The sequence below is a fragment of the Nesoenas mayeri genome, assembly GCF_963082525.1.
Source record: "Nesoenas mayeri genome assembly, chromosome: 2".
NCBI lineage: Eukaryota > Metazoa > Chordata > Aves > Columbiformes > Columbidae > Nesoenas > Nesoenas mayeri.
In genome coordinates this window covers 79,039,559-79,057,671 of record NC_137543.1, presented here as the reverse complement: position 1 = coordinate 79,057,671, position 18,113 = coordinate 79,039,559, and the positions used below count along the sequence as shown (strand labels likewise).

The 18,113-nt window shown below is 42.8% G+C and overlaps 1 protein-coding gene across 1 annotated transcript in view; it reads left to right on the top strand.

Annotated features, from left to right (window-relative positions):
• ANKH (ANKH inorganic pyrophosphate transport regulator) overlaps nt 1-18,113 on the top strand; it is a 97,677-nt gene that overhangs the window by 66,279 nt on the left and 13,285 nt on the right. Inside the window, exons 4-8 of the mRNA XM_080339297.1 lie at nt 202-285; nt 2,831-3,001; nt 4,686-4,820; nt 6,371-6,463; nt 8,214-8,309. Coding sequence (XP_080195423.1) covers nt 202-285; nt 2,831-3,001; nt 4,686-4,820; nt 6,371-6,463; nt 8,214-8,309 — 579 coding nt within the window. The remainder of the gene's footprint in view (nt 1-201; nt 286-2,830; nt 3,002-4,685; nt 4,821-6,370; nt 6,464-8,213; nt 8,310-18,113) is intronic.

Here is an 18,113-nt window from a genome sequence, read left to right as displayed (position 1 = left end):
ACAGTGAGGAGCTGAATGCAGCAGTGCTTTCTCTACATTACCGGCTTAACATTTGCCCAGGTTCACACCAGGTATCGCTGGTTGAAAAGTGCTTTATGAATTTTGTGTACAACATAACAACCAGAAAATGGCATTCCAGGACCTCTAATCATTCACAAATACCATGATCACTTCCCAAACTCCTCTTTGCTTTTTTTTCAGGCATGGACCCATGCTGGAATTCTGCTGAAACACAAGTACAGTTTCCTAGTGGGATGTGCATCCATCTCAGATGTCATAGCTCAGGTAATGGGCTCCTCTTAGCAGTCACTGTTCCTGTTGTGTTACGGACTGGATGCTTTACTCAGCAGGAGCTCTCTTGCACAGAGGTTGCCTTCTCTCTCTACCATGAAGAGCACACCAGAGGAAGTAATCTTGTGTGCTGTTCTCTGCCTGTTTCCCCATCACGTGGAGGCTATTTGCTGACATTTGTGGCTTAGGCTGGTCTCACTTGACAGGAACAAGTCAGTCCCAAACCACTATCAGGGGAAGGGAACCAGGATTGTTTGGGCCGAGGCCATGTCTTTCAGCACTTACACAACCCTGTTTCAGAATGGCTGAGAAATAAGTTGTATATATGTGGGTACATCTGGGAAAAAGAAAGGCCAGGCAATTAAACCAATGGCTGCTACCAGTCCTGAGGCTGACGGCGTGCTTTGAAAGACACTTTTCTCCCCCTGTGCGTTCTCTTCTGCACTCCACACAGTTGCACTGAAATCCTGAGTAAGGCTTGTAGGTGGGGAAGTGAAGGCTTGATTCTCCAGTTCACCTGTCAGTTTTGCATGTGCTGTCTGCTACAGTGAAATGCAGTAGTGTAAACCATCTTCTGAGTGCCAGTATGGCACTGTTCTTGTTACTGGTCGAAAAGGTGAAGGCTCAGAATGGCAGCACAAGGGATCTGTGGTGATAGCCCCACGTGATGCAAGGAAGACCAAATGTTGTTTGAACTTTCATTTGTGAGGGATGTGTTAACTACCCTGTTGCTTTGTGCTAGACACACTTAGAAAGCAACATTCATACACATTGCTCATGGCCAGTGTTGTAGCACTTGAGAACCAACATACCACCCTCTTTTTAAAGCATATATAAAAATATTACGAAGTGGAGAGTCTCAGCACCTATAAAACAGTTGCTATACTGCCCTATTAGCAGCTGAATGGTGTAATGACTGGATAAGAAAGAGGGTAATAACAGTACAACATCAAAGGAAGTATGAAGTCAACAGCACTTGGTTCAATTTTCCACAGTATTTTCCTCCCACTAAATATAAGCAAACTATAAACCAGGTTGAACCATTCAGTCAGCTGCTATTCTCTGTTTGGCAGGTGTGCCCCTCTGCAGTACTGCACTAAATCCCTGAAGATAGTACCAATTGCTGTAAATGACTTTTACTTTCAAGATCTACTCTTATTCTGATGTGACCTACAAAGTTTGCTGACCCTAGATGCATGTCAGGTCATATACAGCTAAATACAGAAACAAATTCTTTTGCACATGGTATAATACACATGCCCTTTCCACAATGGTGGGTGAGTGGGGTGCCAGGGTTGTGAAGACTAAGACACCTGTCATCTTCTCTCAACAAAATACTCCACAGAGTATTGTCCACAGAGAAAGAGCAAATCCAGAAGACAAAAAGTTGTGAGTCTACATACCCCAGAACTCTCTACACCTCTGTCTGCTCCCTACACAAGCAATAGGTGTGCAGGCAGTACCTAATTCTCCTTGAGTAGCTTCATACACACAGTTTTTGTGACTGGCTTTGCTTCTGTTTACTGAAAAACGTTTCTGTTGTCAGGTTCGAAAGAACAGTCTTGCAAACCCTCATAAACAGCATGGCCTGCCTAATAACTTTTGCACAGAGTGATTTTTCTTAAGTGTTTCTCAGGCTCTAGCAATGAAGGAGAGAGCCTGTCCCTGAACAATGTGTTTTGTGTTCCTTGTAATTCACTTGATACCAGCATGTCCCGGCAGTGTTGTCCTTGATTCTGCTGTTTCCAACACCAAACACAGTTGACTTTCCAGGGGTGCCCTCCATCCAGAGATGTTTGGAATTTAACAGGCACGCCATCAGCTCTGTACTTAACAAAGAGAGTAATATCATATTAATCAATTCCTTTGCATTTTCTGCATTGAGCATTTAATTGTGCGAGACTCAATTATGAGCTGTTCATTAGCCCAAAAGTTTCCATTTCATTTACGTCCATGTAGCACTCAGCTGAAGAGAGAATAATGAAATACTGAAATTTCACTCAGAAAAGCAGAAAATTAGGATGACATAAGATTTCCTCCTTCTAAATGCTGAAGTGAATACTTTAAAACATCTGTCTTTTTAACTGCCACTGCCTGCTGCCCTCCCCCCCGCAAAACAAAAAAAGTATGGCTTAGAAGCTGACCCTAGAAACACGTATCCAGCCTCAGCTTGTATCAGAATAGCACATTCTCCTGGGAAGGGTGGCACTCGGGCCCGTGCTTGCTGCCAGTCCCTGGCAGGCTTGCATGTCAACCTTCTCCTATTTATGGCTCCTAGTCTTGACACCTGTCCATACCTTCAAGTACTGTTTAATGGAGCTTCTGGATAGTGTTAACTCTTGTTCTTCTCATTTGTATGACTGAATGCAGGGGTGGTCCTGACTAAAGTTTCAAATGCCACAAGCTCGAAGTGAGATATATACTGTAGTCATGCGTGGTTGTTGGTTCAGATGGACTGGCTTGGAGTCAAGCAGGCGATCTGTTGGCCCTAAAGAAACACACAGACAAGTTACTAATCGTGTATTTGTTTGCCCTGCAGGTTGTTTTTGTAGCCATTTTGCTTCACAGTCACTTGGAGTGCAGGGAGCCTCTCTTGATCCCAATCTTGTCCTTATACATGGGAGCACTTGTCCGATGTACCACTTTATGCCTCGGATACTACAGGAACATACATGATGTCATTCCTGACAGAAGCGGGCCTGAAATGGGGGTATGTTTTAATATTTTGTGCTTTTTCAAATTCACTGACTTTAAACTTGCTTTTTTGTGTTATAATACTGTATTAAACCACTGTGCGTGAAGGGCCTCCTCTCTCCATCCTGCAGAAAAAAAGACATTTTCACTTAAAGAGACATAGTAGAAACTATTCCAGCAAGCTAAACTGAGGAAGTGTGGTCTGGACAATCGGGTAGTGAGGTGGACTGCGAACTGGCTGAAGGAAAGAAGCCAGAGAGTCGTTGTCAATGCGGCAGAGTCCAGTTGAGGCCTGTATCTAGTGGAGTGCCTCAGGGGTCAGTACTGAGGCCACTACTATTCAATATATTCATCAACGATTTGGACAAGGGAATAGAGTGCACTGTCAGCAAGTTTGTTGATGACACCAGGGTGGGAGGAGTGGCTGACACGCCAGAGGACTGTGCTGCCATCCAGTGAGACCTGGACAGGCTGGAGAGTGTTGGGCAGGGAAAAATTTAATGAATTATAACAATGGAAAGTGTAGAGTCTTGCATCTGGGTAGGAACCCCAACTTCCATTATAAATTGGGGAATGACCTATTAGAGAGTAGCGTAGGGGAAAGGGACCTGGGGGCCCTGGTGGACAGAAGGATGACCATGAGCCAGCACTGTGCCCTTGTGGCCAGGAAGGCCAATGGCATCCTGGCGTGTATTAGAAGAGGGGTGGTTAGCAGGTCGAGAGAGGTTCTCCTTCCTCTCTACTCTGCGCTGGTGAGATGACATCTGAAATATTGTGTCCAGTTCTGGGCCCCTCAGTTCAAGAAGGACAGGGAACTGCTGGAGAGAGTCCAATGCAGGGCAACAAAGGGAGTGGAGCATCTCCCTGATGAGGAAAGGCTGAGGGAGCTGGGTCTCTTTAGCTTGGAGAAGAGGAAACTGAGGGGTGACCTCATTAGTGTTTAGAAATATATAAAGGGTGAGTGTCACAGGGATGGAGCCAGGCTCGTCTCAGCGACAGCCAACAGTAGGACAAGGGGTAGTGGGTTCAAATTGGAACACAAGAGGTTCTACTTAAATATGAGAAGAAACTTCTTCACAGTGAGGGTGACAGAGCACTGGAACAGGCTGCCCAGGGGAGTTGTGGAGTCTCCTTCTCTGGAGACATTCAAAACCCACCTGGACACATGTGTAACCTCATCTAGGTGTTTCTGCTCCGGCAGCGGGATTGGACTAGATGATCTTTTGAGGTCCCTTCCAATCCCTTACATTCTGTGATTCTGTGTTCTGTGAAGTGTGCACATGAAGCAATGTTTCCCATGTTATGGATGTGCTGTCTGCTGAGCACCTCCACACTGAGCTCTGTACTGAGCTGCAAGACAGCACAGAGTGAACTAAGCATACACCTTATTTCACAGGGAAAAAGGTCTCAAAATTCTTTTTTTTCCCTGAATGTCATATTGTTTTTCACATATCTTTGTCTGGTAGCCAGCCACCTTATGCATTATTTATTGAGATCCATGACACAGCTTCTTTTGAGTCAGTATTACCAACATCAGTGAAAATATTTTAGGCTCCTCATCTTGAAAACTATGGAAATGAATGTACCAAACTGACAATGTGTGGGAAAAGCAAAAATCCTTTCTCTGTGCTTTTGGTCCAGTTCTGCACGTTTTCTTCCAAACCCACTTCTTTTTTTTCATTTTTTCCTATGTGTTGTAGGGAGAGGCTACAATAAGGAAGATGCTGAGTTTCTGGTGGCCTTTGGCATTGATTTTGGCAACTCAGCGAATAAGTAGACCCATTGTCAACCTTTTCGTCTCCCGGGACCTAGGTGGTAGCTCTTCAGCCACAGAGGTAAGAAGGGCAGTGCTCTCCATTACTACACACCATCATTTGCATGAAATTACCTCTGTGTTTCTGTTCTCAGCCATGCTGACAAGAAAAAATTGTCTTAAGTACATTTCTGTTTAGTGCTCTCTGTATCCTTGAGAAGACGACTGTTTACCATGAGCATTTCTGACGGGCCTAGTGGGACCTCACCTACAACAGGACCAGTAGAATCTTTTTCACTGAACAGTTCCTGTGTCCCAGGTTTTCGTGCTCTCCATATAGCTACCAATGCCCCGAAGCATTCAGATCACAGAGATTTTAGGACAGTCATCAGCAGTCGTGTGTTCTGCTGTTTCCTGTCATGGAGATTTATGGCTGTACAAACTGATGCAAAACTACTGTTAGCAGTCAGTGCCTCACACCAAATAGGGGTAGAGACATAGGGAAGCACATTAAAAAAAAAATCTGTCTCCTGGTTGGGATATTTGCTGCCAATTTCAGTGTTTGGATGTCTAGATCCATGTGGTCATTGGCAAATCTCTCGCAGTTTTTTTCCATTGGAAGAAGAGGGCGGTAAGGTACTGAATGGAAAATTCAAACAGGTGATACCTAACAAACGTTCTCGTAGCGCTGCTAATTTCCCATACATGATACTGTGTATTTCACCCACTCAGGAGTTGCCAGTGACTGCAAATAAACAGTTGCGGAGAGAGAATCTGGGAAATGTCATGCTTTTACATGTGTAAATCAGGGATCAGTCTATACATGAATAGCATTCTCAGTACAAGGGCAGCCAGAGTGGGTTAGCAGAGATCAGTTTTGCATTTTTTGGTGGCTTTTGATTTTAAATGCAGAAAGCTTCATGGCTAGCCAATGGCATTTTATTGCTATTAGGATGACTCCAAATATGTGACATAGCTGATGGTTTCGTGGTGTGTTCACACTAACAGTAATGGTCATGTTTCAGCTTCCTCTGATTTCTGAAATATTTACCTTTGGAAAGGGAGGTGCAGGCAATGCAGATAACATCAGTGTCTGGAGCACCAGTATACAGAAGGGTTTTACAAATTTGATATCCAAAGTCAGTCAGCCACTGAGGCCTACTGTTTTGTAGCCTGTCTTACTTAAAACTATGTTACTTCTGAATAACCAAATAAAATTTATATAAATTAAAATTATGAAACATGGTCCAAAGCTACTGTGAGCTGTAAAGCATTCTGCTACTCAGGTATCTGTAGGTAAAATGACTCAGGAGCAATGTGGGAGGAAGATATTTGGCTGGCTGAGGGGCACACACCAGCTCAAATTAACTATTATCCCAAAGCATCAGAGTGATGGTGAAATCACAAAGTTGAGTAACATAGCTTCATGGCACCAAAGATTTCATAAGCTTAAAATGACGGGCCAAATGATGGCTGCTCTGTTGGCTTTCCTGAAACAGAGTTTCCAGTCACCTGCCTGATTTCCCACTGTGTCAATGCGGTGATATTGGCGGGAAATGGCCCCCTATGTTAGTGTAGCTGTTCTGTTCAAAGATTTGAAGTTCGTATATATTTCCCTGCCTCTTTTCATAGGCGGTGGCCATTCTGACAGCTACGTATCCTGTGGGACACATGCCCTATGGCTGGCTGACAGAGATCAGAGCTGTATACCCTGCTTTTGACAAGGTGAGTGCCCGTCTTAGTGTTTCACATGCGTGGTCCTCCTCTTGCTCTCTGTTACAACATTTTAATTTGGGGTGGCTTCAGTGATGTCAAAGGAATTTATGCTAAACAAATACGAAGAAAGATAGTTAATGGCTCCATAGTCAAGTGTAACAGATTCTTTAAAAATGAACCAACCAAACATTAAATAGGGCTATATTAATGGCCATCTATTGTCTTGCTTTTCTTTACATTTGCTTTTGATGCCTGTTGTTCCTTGCCCCACTGAGAAGGATTTCTTAAAATGCTAGTTAAAATGGATTGGATTTTGGTGGCTTCAAGCTGTTGTCCAATTTATAATTTTAACCTTAGCTCTGTGTTACAAGGTGTTTAGCCTACCTTTTGAATAGATAGGTGCTAAATTTGAAGGATCAAAAAAAGCCCTCACTCACTATGATGTAGCTGCTTAGCTAATGAAGTGATTTCTCACAAAGTGTCTATCAGTGAGTGAGTAAGCTCACATCTCTACTTTCTTCAGAAATGCAAGAAATAAGAATAGATCCGTGGAAAAAAAGAGTTTACAGAGGATTTTCAGAACCTTTTCTCAAAAAGGGCAAACACGGGAGCAGCTTCCTGCTTTAGGGTCTGGGTTACCTACGTGCATCTTCACACACCCAAACTTCCAAGCAGATATTTAGGCAAGAGCGTGGGGCTATCCAGGTGCTGTCACTGCACTGATCACCACAAAAGCTTTAAACTGCAAAATTCCGTCAACTGCTTAAATGAGTGTGAAATGGTGTACCCTTCACAGAGCTCATGTTTGGTTTGTCCATTCCCAAGATGTGTTTGCATAAGTTCCTATTTCTCTTACAAGTCACGTCAGTAAAGCAGGCTGACCCTGTGACAGGTCCTGCTGTTCTACCTGAGTTACATTGAGGGTGAATAAATGTTGAACTGCCTCTCATGGCACAGGTTTATCAGTGTGGGCGCACACTTCTGTACCTCAAACAGCCCCAGGGTAAATGGAATGGATGACCCAGCAGCCTATTGCTACAGGGCTCCTAATAATGCCCTGTTTTTCATATCCCATCCTCTCCTTTCACAGACCATTTAGTTTGTTTTTATGTGTTCCCTGAGGGCAATTTAAAATCTTCAGCTTCATTTGCTACATTAGACATTTCGAAGAGGGCTTTTGTTGTTGTTTTAAATAAAACTTCGCTGCCATGTGAGCACAGAGCCCATGTTCAAGGTGGAACGTCTAATAGTCCTAATTATGTTCTGTTCCTTAAACTGCACTAAGGGAGCCAGCTGTTACAGGAGCTTTGTTTATATTACCTGCTTGTCTAATTGGATCAGTAAGGGTGCTTGCATTGGCATACAGATTCAGTACCACTCTGTGGTAAAAAATAATGGAATCCTATTTTTCCTGTCTGAACATGTTACAAACTTTAAATTAAGGTAAAAACAAATCATGTGGAGTTTCCTTAGAAAGAGCTACCACCCTTTTTCAAAGCTAAATTTGTGAAATACAGCTTATTCCTTAGAAAAGTAGGGAGATCACTCAGCCCTCAGTCGCCACAGGAGCAGTGGCTGTCATTTTAAGCGTAAAATATTCTGTGGTGGTACAAAGTACTCAGAAAGCTCTTGGTTAAAAAACAAACAAGCAAAGATGGACGTGCAAGCACACAGTCAGGTCCAGCACGACCCTGGTGCCGTCAGCCTCCTGCTAGTCTGGAGCCAAGCTAATGCTCTTTATCTCTTTCTCTTACCCTAGAATAACCCCAGCAATAAATTGGTGAACACCAACAGCACCGTCACAGCAACACATATCAAGAAGTTCACTTTTGTTTGCATGGCATTGTCCTTAACGGTAAGAAACATTTGTTGAACTCTCTGTCTTTCATCTCAACTAGAAAATTATCCTCTCCACCTAATGCTAAAAGCAGGAGCAGTTCAATAAAGGTGAGTTGTCGTTTCTTATGAAGCTCTGTTGCTTTTATCTGGAGGAGAGAGTGTGATCATAGTACTGGAGTACAAAGAAAATCAGCTATCATTAACCGAGGCTAGACATCTTACGGGCTAGAGTTATTTTATGTAATTGCTCTCACTACTTCTAATTTCAAGTCGGCTTCAACATGCAGAGAGATATCAGAGATCTGCCTTTCTTTTCTCTCTTCTTTTTAATGAATAAAACCTTGGTAACCCATGTGTCAGGAAAACAAAAACCCACATTTGTCTCATGTGCAGTGGGATAACAGCCTGTCCCCGGGCATCATTTACCGTGACCGGTGGGAAAGGCAGCACGTGTCAGAACTGCAGTCGCTGTTCCCTGCCACGTCACATGGCACTGGTCTTCCATCCTGGGGGTACTTTTATGCATGTTGGTTTTGCTTACTCTCAAAGTGAACTAAATAGGGCAATCTCAGAGACGGTGCTGACACTGACATAGGATCTATAGCTTGACTGTGCTGGGAAGCATTGCAAGGGGCTGACTTTCAGGGAGATATTTTACTGAGCCTGACGTGTTTCAAAATGACCAGCTTGCACACATACGTACAGTGCACCTTCCCCCAAAAAAACTGTTTCTTCACAAGTCTTTTTAGCAACAAACAGGCAGTTTTGTAAGAAAACTCACACAGGTGGTAGGGGTCACAGCAAATATTGAAGCAGATGACCAAAGTAAATGCAACTTCTGTTTCTGTATTCTCAAACTAGTAAAGTGGGAAATGCTGCAATTGTGTTAGGATATGATGCTCAGAGTCCTTTAATTGGATCTGTTGATACCCCAGGCAGGTTTTCTCTTTATCCCTAGTGTTGCATACCTTCCTTGCAGGAGCTGTCTGCTTTATAACTCTCCCCACGTTCACAAATTTACTGTTGAGTAATGGAGGGCTGACATCATTTCTCTCTCCCCTTATTTTTAGTGTAGGGCCTTTTGACTGAGTCACATGTGGCCTTTGCATGTAGGGAAACTAATTTACATCAAGGAAACCATACAGTACACAAGCCAGCAGCATTTGTAACCGTCCCCACTCCCTTGTCCCAGTCTGAGAAAGTGGTATGTAGTGCTCTCTGTCTTATTTCACAGTTGAAAATGAAGCAGCTCAGTCCACGAGTAGCTGAGTTAGGAGATTTCTTCTGCTGTTTGTTTCCTATACTTTTTACCTGAACAGCTAAAACTTTCCACAGCTCTCATGTCATCTACGATCACACACCTTGAGGTTTTCTCTTGTGTGCTGTGCCAAGCCAAGGCTGTTCCATACAGCTGGAGCCTCCCTTCAAGTCTATCGGTGGTGTTACAGACTCACAAAGGGGATAGCTTTCCCCTTTATAAATTGTTGTGAGAATGCTGTTTCAGTCTCAAAACTTTCTCTGAACTGAGTATTTTCTTAACCCTTCTGGGCATTTGTCACATTACTCAAGTTCTGATCGATCATGAACTTCTCGCATTACCATCACCATTCCCTGCGGAGTAATTTTTAATTACTGCAATAATAACAGGATTATTTTTTCCCAAAAGTTCTCCAGAGTACTTTCAAGGTCAGATCTTTCATAAGCTCATCAGGAGAGATTTGTCCTCACTGAAATTCCAGAAACACTTTTGAGGTTCATAGCTTTTCCTGTCCTGTTTCTATTTTTGCCTGCTAGTGACAGATTCTTAGGATTGCTTGTCAACGGACAGAGCGGAAAATAAGACACATGAGCTCTAAAGACTCGGTTTGATTCGAGGACCTGAGCTTTCAAATGCTTCAGCACACAAGCTCAGTAGACGTTGATATGACTCAAGTTATTATGTACCACAAGATGAAGGAACTGGACTTCAAATTTGCCTCTGTTGCAGCCATGTTAGATGGCCACTGTAGCTGATCTCCCATGGCCACCCATGGTTGCTGTGTTTTTCTGGAGAGGATCCACTGCAGTGAATGGCAGTCAGACGAGTGGCATCACCATTGGCAACATCTTGTTCTTCAGGATCAGAGGGAAAGTGGGAAAGAGGCTCCCAGGCTGACCAACAGATCAAATTGAGTCAAATATTTAGGCATGCCATGTGAATTCATTCTTCAGGGGATGATCTATAGGAAGATTCCATAAGATTGGAAGATAAAGGAAGTCTATTAACCACTGGAAAGAAATAACAGTGAAACTTTCAGTATGTGTAGCAACCATGCAGGAAAGTACCCTCCCAGTGTAAAACCCTGGGAAACCTCCCAATCATTGAAGACACTCTATCTCATAGAGTTGGAAGAAAAATATCCTACCTCCTTCCACAGACCAGTCATGCCTGCACAAGTAGTACTGTAAACCTGCTGCTACAGCAGAAGCACTTTTTCACCCTTGTTGATAGTGGCAGTATTGTGTCAGAGTAGAGAAAAAAGGCATCGTTCTGTTAAGAAACATAAGCTCTTGGTTTTGGTTTGGTGTGTTGTAGGTTTTTTTTAAATCTTCGTGTGATCTGAAAGGCTGCACTTGAGCCTTCCCAGGCTGTCTGGGCAGCATGGAAATGTGTTCTGCCAAGTGTGATCTTAAGTACTGTCTCAAGGCTTTGAAGCATCAGGCTGGTATTAAAGCTGCTTCTTCAAAACATGGGAATTAGTTGTATTGATTACTGAAAAAATTGTAGACAAGCTGCAAGGCTTTAAATAGAAGCCATTAGAGTCCCAGTATGTAAGAGAGCTGATGCGATTAGTCACACCGATGTGACTGTGGTTGTAAGTTAGCAGTGACTCCTTCCAGCAGCCCTGTTTTGTGGCTGTGTAGCTGAATGTAAAATTTATATACCAGCAGGGAAGGACTCAGCTGAAGAATTTCACCCACACAGTTGAGAGAGTGATTCCGATTTTAGAAAATAAGGCATGCTTGGTAACTTGCTCTCAGCTTAAAGAGTGTGTATAATGCTGCTTGCCATTATTTGTTACTTCATTGCCATTAGGGACTTCAGGAAAAAATGCTTCTTTCTAAATAAAAGTAGAGATTCTACTCTAAACACCAGTCTTGCTGCCATTGCCAGATAAGGCTGTTGAAGAACTAGATGTTTTGGTCCAGTGCTAGACCTGTTTAGATTACACTACAAATCAGCCCTGAGGTCATGGCACAGTTGTAAACTAAATGAAGACACAGACTTCCCTGAAAGAAAACTGGTGGACTTGTAGCACATGTCCCTTTGGCTGTGGGATGTGTCAACCTCAGTACAGTGCAGAAGTCCCAAAATAATTTGTCCAGGTGCTAAATTCCTGCATTTCTCCATTGCAGCAGGGGTTTGCTATGTCAGGGGAGAGCATTCCCTCACTCGTGAGCTGTGCGTAGAGGCGCAGGCTGTGTGAGGCGTCAGCTACTCAAGGGAACCCTGCCGTACCCAGCAGGAGTAACTAAAAACAGGCTGCTCATCAGCAAGGGCTTTTTCTCAGGATAGTGGCAATGTCTCTGAGCTCGGCCACCACACTGCAGAATGCAGGGGTTTTCCAAGGCAGCCTGAAGGGCAAACCTACTGCCAAATTACCTTCTTTTTTTTTAATTCTGTCCCAATTTCCCAGTTGAGCTCTTCCTTAAGTCTTCTGTGATGACACAGAAGTTGCAATCAGTTAAGATCCTTTACCATGGCTAATGTCAGCTGCTGGCAGCCATGGGATTAGCGTTTGGTCATCTGCCTCTGAGCTGCAAGGCTTTCCAGGCTGATTTCGTGTTAGTTAGTGCCCGCTATATGAAAGTGATGAGCAGAGGGCTCCTTTGGGAGGCCACAAGTTTCTTCACTGCAGCTGCTGCTGTCCACTCCAGTGACACTCATAGCTGTGCCCTCACACACACGTCTGCCTGCAAACCCTGCGCAAGTTGGTAAAGTTGCGTGCACTGAGCTGAAAGCAGGCCATCAATCATGCAAGCAGCTCTTGGAAAGCAGGACATTTAACTCTCTGAGGGGACTGGGATTGGTGGCATCTGTTCATGGCTTGGACTCAGCTTGGAAGGCCAGTGATGTCTTAATGATTGCTGCAAGCACCTTGATTTATATTGCTGCCATTGGGGTAAAAGCATGTCTGAATCTGTGAGGCTGCAGCAAGATCACTGCTTGAGGATCATACCAGGTGCTGATCAGAAAAAGCAGTTTCTCACAGACCACTGTGAAAGCTCCCTAGCTCCCCGTCACTAAAAATGACCCAGAATAGTCTGTACTTCCTTGTTTGTTTATACCAAGGAAGGAGCAATTGCTTCTTAACAGCAGTATTATACATTTCCAAACACCAACTCCAGCTGTCTGCATGGTTCCTGTTAACTAAAGCGTCAGCAAGACACGTGGCCAGCTGTATCTTCATATTCCTGAGTGCTTGATGTGTTACAACAGGTTTTCCCTTAGCAACAGAGCAGGCTCAAGGTGCCAAGGGTGTCGCGCTGTGCGCACCGCGCCACGTTCATCTGTCTGTCTCTAAGTTAATGTCCAGCAGAAGAGCTGCGCAGTACTCCTCGGTTATTATACATGTTCTATAAGAAACAGCTAAAATCTCTTTCCAGCTTTAAGTATAATAGCACCGATGCTCTTCTAAATGCAATTTCAGTGCTGCTTTGCCTTTTTTTTAATAGACATGTAGTTACAGACGGACGGGAAAAGTAGCAGTTTTCATGAAATCAACAGACTGATGAAGGGAAGAAGCTAGTTGTGTAGAATGCTATCTTATATTTAATCAGTGGACACCGCTTAAGAAACAAAATCCAGATGTTCAAGCTTACCCTGTCATTTTTCATTCCATTCCAAAAGAAGACTGAGAGATAGACTGGAGGGAAACCTTTCGCATTTACACTTGCGTGTGTGTGTGGTTTGTGTAGGGTTTACAGATTTGAGATTTACTTGTTACAAACCACAGACAGACTAGTAAAAATTGTAGAAGTGCCATGAAGTTTCAACTAAAGTGAAGGCTCAGGCACTTAGCTAAACAAATTGTTATGCATCAGTTGTGGTAACCAAATTCAAATGCCAGGTAACCTGTGTCTAATGGTAGCTTTAAAATGTTTCTAATACTTACAGTACTACTTTCTGTATTATATATTAGGCCATTTTTAATGTTCTATAATAAAATACAATTTTTTAAATAGAATGTAATATTTAGATTCATATCTGGACTTACTCTTTTGACAGGGGAAAAGACACATTGATTTTCTAAGGGCTTCTGCTGATGAGCATCTGTAGTTTAAGGAGTTACTATTGGCAACTGTCTTGTTTCTTTCATTTGTTGGGAGTTATCAGCCCCTGAGAAAGAGCAGCACACAGGCATCGTGTCAGCTCTCTATTGCTCGCATCTTGTAGCACAGCAGCATAAGGTGCCATCAGTTGGCAGTTATATTCATCTTACATGTTAATGTATAGCCTATGTAATTATAAATGTGTATCTGATAAGTACATAATCATATAGTGTGCTCAGGTGGCCAAAAAGGCCAACAGCATCCTGACGTATCAGCTACAATTTGGCCAGCAGGACTAGAGAAGTGATCATGCCACTGTACTCAGCACTGGTGAGGCCACACCTTGAATCCTGTGCTCAGTTTTGGGCCCCTCACTATGAGAAAGACATTGAGGTGCTGGAGAGAGCACAGAGAAAAGTGACAAGGCTGGTGAGGGGCCTGGAGCACAAGTCTGATGAGGAGCAGCTGGGGGAACTGGGGCTGTTTAGCCTGGAGAAAAGGAAACTGAGGAGAGACCTTGTAGTTGTCTACAACTACCTGAAAGGAGGTTGTAGCATGGAGGGTGTTGGTCTCTCCTCCCAAGTAGCAAGTGATAGGACAAGAGGAAATGGCCTCAAGTTGCACGAGGGGAGGTTTAGATTGGATATTAGGAAACATTTCTTCACGGAAGGGGTTGTCAGGCATTGGATCAGGCTGCCCAGGGAAGCGGTGCAGATGTTTAAAAGACGTGTAGGTGGGGTTTTTAGGGACATGGTTTAGTGCTAGTGTTAGGTGAATGGTTGGACTTGATGATCTTGAGGGTCTCTTCCAACCAAAATGATTCTATGATATATGCAGATTGCAGTTATATACAATTATAAGTGGGGTTTTTTTAGTATTATAATCATCAGAAGTTTTAAACTGCATCATTTAACATGTTTGCCTGTATATCTCTTATTACCCCCGCAAGCACAGGCAGAAAAGTGGGACAGACTGCTGGGGACTGGAGGCTCTTTAACTGACGTTGTAAGATTCAATAGAGGGACCCCATCACAGTCTTAAACAGCAGAGAGGGCTCCAGAGTCACAGAGTTTCTTTTGCTGGTTCCCTGTGATGGGATAATTCAGTTTCAGCCTGAAGAGGGGAGGAGGAAAGTCTTTGTTCCATTTGGTGACCGTTTACTGCCAGCTATCCCATCACTTGCTTTATCTCCAGGCATCATCTGCTTGGTTATCTTTTATAATTAATCATCCAGCACCCAGGAGATAAGAAGAAAGCTTTGATCAAGAACAGGGAAGCCAGCATAACAGGGAAAATTCCCTATATGAAAGAGTTAAAGTACAGAATACAGAACTCAGTCATTGCTGCCTTCTGCTTAGTTCTTAGTTCTGTGAGAGCTGGAACCAGTCACTGTGGAAGAGAAGCAACCGTGTTTCACCCAGGCTGAGAAGCTTTGTCTGTTTAAAAGGCAACTCCAGATGCCCAAGCGTTTGTACTCTGCTTTCGATTTGGTTGTGCCAAACTAGGAACTGCCAAGTGGATGCCACATGCTGACTGACTCTCCTGCCTTGTTCATCACAAAGGCTTCACCAGGCAGTGCAATGTGGGCACTGGCAGATAAAATTGGAGCCTGCGTGAGTGAAAACAGAATATTCATACCAGCTTAGTATATTACTGCAATAGCATTGCTTTATCAACATATTCCCTGATGCTATGGAAACATTTTATGCTCAACAGTTGTTTAATTTCTAGTTGAACTCAGCAAATCTTATTTCCCAGCCATCAGTCCAGCAACTGATTTTTCCCATGAGGGGCACCAAAGACTATCCAATTTTCAGTAGACCCATTTGCTCTCAGATTTTCAATCTCTAGTCTAATAAATATGCCGTTTTCTGTCATTTTCTGCGTTTACCAGTAAGTTCGTTTTCCACATGATAAAGTATCCTAAGTAAAGCTTTTGCATACATAAGACACTGATGTATTTGATATTTTCAGCTATGCTGTCCTGCTAAACAATGAGACATAAAGCAACTGTTGGTGAAGGACAGAGGTGAAAGAATTCTTTGCATCTCTGCAGCAAGATTGACTGCTGTCTTACTAGGTATCCTTAGCTTGCATTCAGGGTGATAGGAATCAGGTTTGCATATTCAGAAACACCAAGGAATGTGTTCCTGTTTCACTGATGAAACCTTTTGAAGGCAGAAGAGGAATGTCCATAGGATGAAAGAACCGCACAGCAGTTCCCTGCAGTATGTGGTTCTCACTGGGTGTCAGCTGGATGGTATCTGACATTTAGCCACCATGAATGCACTTAATGAGTTGTGACAGAATCATGGAATCGTTTTGGTTGCAAAAGACCTTTAAGATCGTCAGTCCAACCATTAACCTAGCACTGCCAGGTCTACCTCTAAACCATGTCCCTAAGAACCTCATCTACCTACAGAAGCACCATGCACTTTGCTTTGTTTCATTCTTTAGGGATAAAACACCAGCAGAGTCTTATTTCAAGGCTGAAAGACAGTAAATTGCATTCAGGACCTGACAGGAGATTAGCTTTAATTTTTAAATGCCTTAAGCAGCTTCACTGTAGCCAGAGGGTGTGCGAAAAAATCTTTTAAAATAGAATTTGCCACAAACAGTAGGTGTGAACATACTTTGACAAAAATGTAGTTCATTTTTTCCCCTTTCCTAAAGAAAATAAGGTCAGTTACCAGTAATATTGTGAAATTAGTATTAGATTGTCAGGTACCAAGAAAATATAGGAATAATAGAATTTATGCCCTCCATACATTGAGCAAACAGTGAGAAGGTGTCCATGTACAATGTTGATTAAGTTTGGTAAAGATCAGCCTAGGGTAGAGCAAAGCAGTGTGCAAATTCTGACCAATACAAGAGACCATGAGGGATTTGACTCCATTATTCCTCCTTCACTCTCATTTAAAAGGCCTTTAACCAAGGATCTGCTGCCTCTTCATCCCCATCATTTCAAGTTATTAAGATGCTGGAAAGGGGAACAAGAAAAAATACTGTTTCTATTTCCTTGTGAGTGATGCCACAGTTTTCCTCTGTGTATTGAGTGAGGATTGCTCCCAGAAAATATCACCCAGTTATTACAACTTGCTTAGCTTTGATACCTATATAAATTCCAGGCTGCTAATGCTTGGTTCTTAGTTCAGAAAGCTGAGGAACAGCTTAGTTAGCTTAGTTCAGCTGAGGAAAGTGTATTCAAAACAAAGTGGTGATTTCTGACATACTTAATGTAGGTGTTCCTCTCTGTGCTTTACAGCTAACCTTCATGCAATGCCAAAACCTTCCCACTTGCCCATCTCAGCTCTTCCACAGATAGCAGACATTTATAAGATGGACCACCAGGGCCAAGTTGGGAACTGGGAAATGCGGGGGCATTGAAGGGGGATGTGCTGAAATATGAGAGTATTTATGCTAAAGAGAGGGCCAAAGATGTGGTCTTTGTGCAGTGATGGTGCAGGAGGGCCCAGCAGCTGAATGAGTTGTTACAAATGGACTGAAGTTAACAAAGCCTCATTTTTCCATGAATCCATGTCTCATGGTTGAGGGAATAACATTAGGGGCTGAAAAGGACAAGCTGCGCTTTAACTACCGTGGCCTTCAGATACTCTACATCTTTACTGCAAAAGGGAAGTGCAATATGACACCCAGTTATAAACCTCATTAATCTCTTCTATCTTGAGCATTTGGCTACCACAGCATTTTTACCTTACTAGAAGAAACAGCTTAGCCACAACATGGAAAACAGGATTTGTCATGATGATTTATTTTGTGTAAACAATGAAAACTCTGAGTTTATCGCTGTTCGTGTGCTCAAAACTATAACATAGCACAGACTAAGTTACTCCATAGAAATCAAAAATTTGAATTCTGGATCAGAAAGGTAACATGACTTCTGATGGCAAGAATGCCTTTAAGTTTGTGAGGTGCTTGTGTTTTAATAAACATGGCTGGGGGCATGAGGTAGGGTTTTGCAGCATTGTAGTTCAAGCACATTGGTCATCAGGCACTGCACTAGAATTTATAAATGGAAGATTACTTGAAGAGCCAACTTTCTTGAAGTGTTACTACATTAACTAGGCCAAGCCTTTGTTGTTTTCTAAAGCTGACCAAGTTTATATCATTTCTGTGTGGTTTTTTGTTTGTTTTTTTTAAGGAAGTTAAGCCTGAGTGTGGAACTTCAGAGTTTGGATAATAATTGAATTTTTTCAATGCATCACACAATATCAAACTGTAGATTAATGTTGCCTATCCTCATTCCCTTTCCACCAAATTTAAAGCAAGCGTACTTTATAGTACATTGTCCAGTTCATACAAATCAAAGCAGTAGTTCATCTTCCCCTGTCCAAGATCATGCTTACAGCTCTCCTCAATAGGAGATTTTCTCTAAATATCTCCTTTTCTTCTTCTGAGAACAATTAATTCCCCCTATGTAGTGTGGAAGAGCTTCAGACTCAGCATAGCTACTGCAGCATATCTCTCCATTCCTGGTATTTTTTCA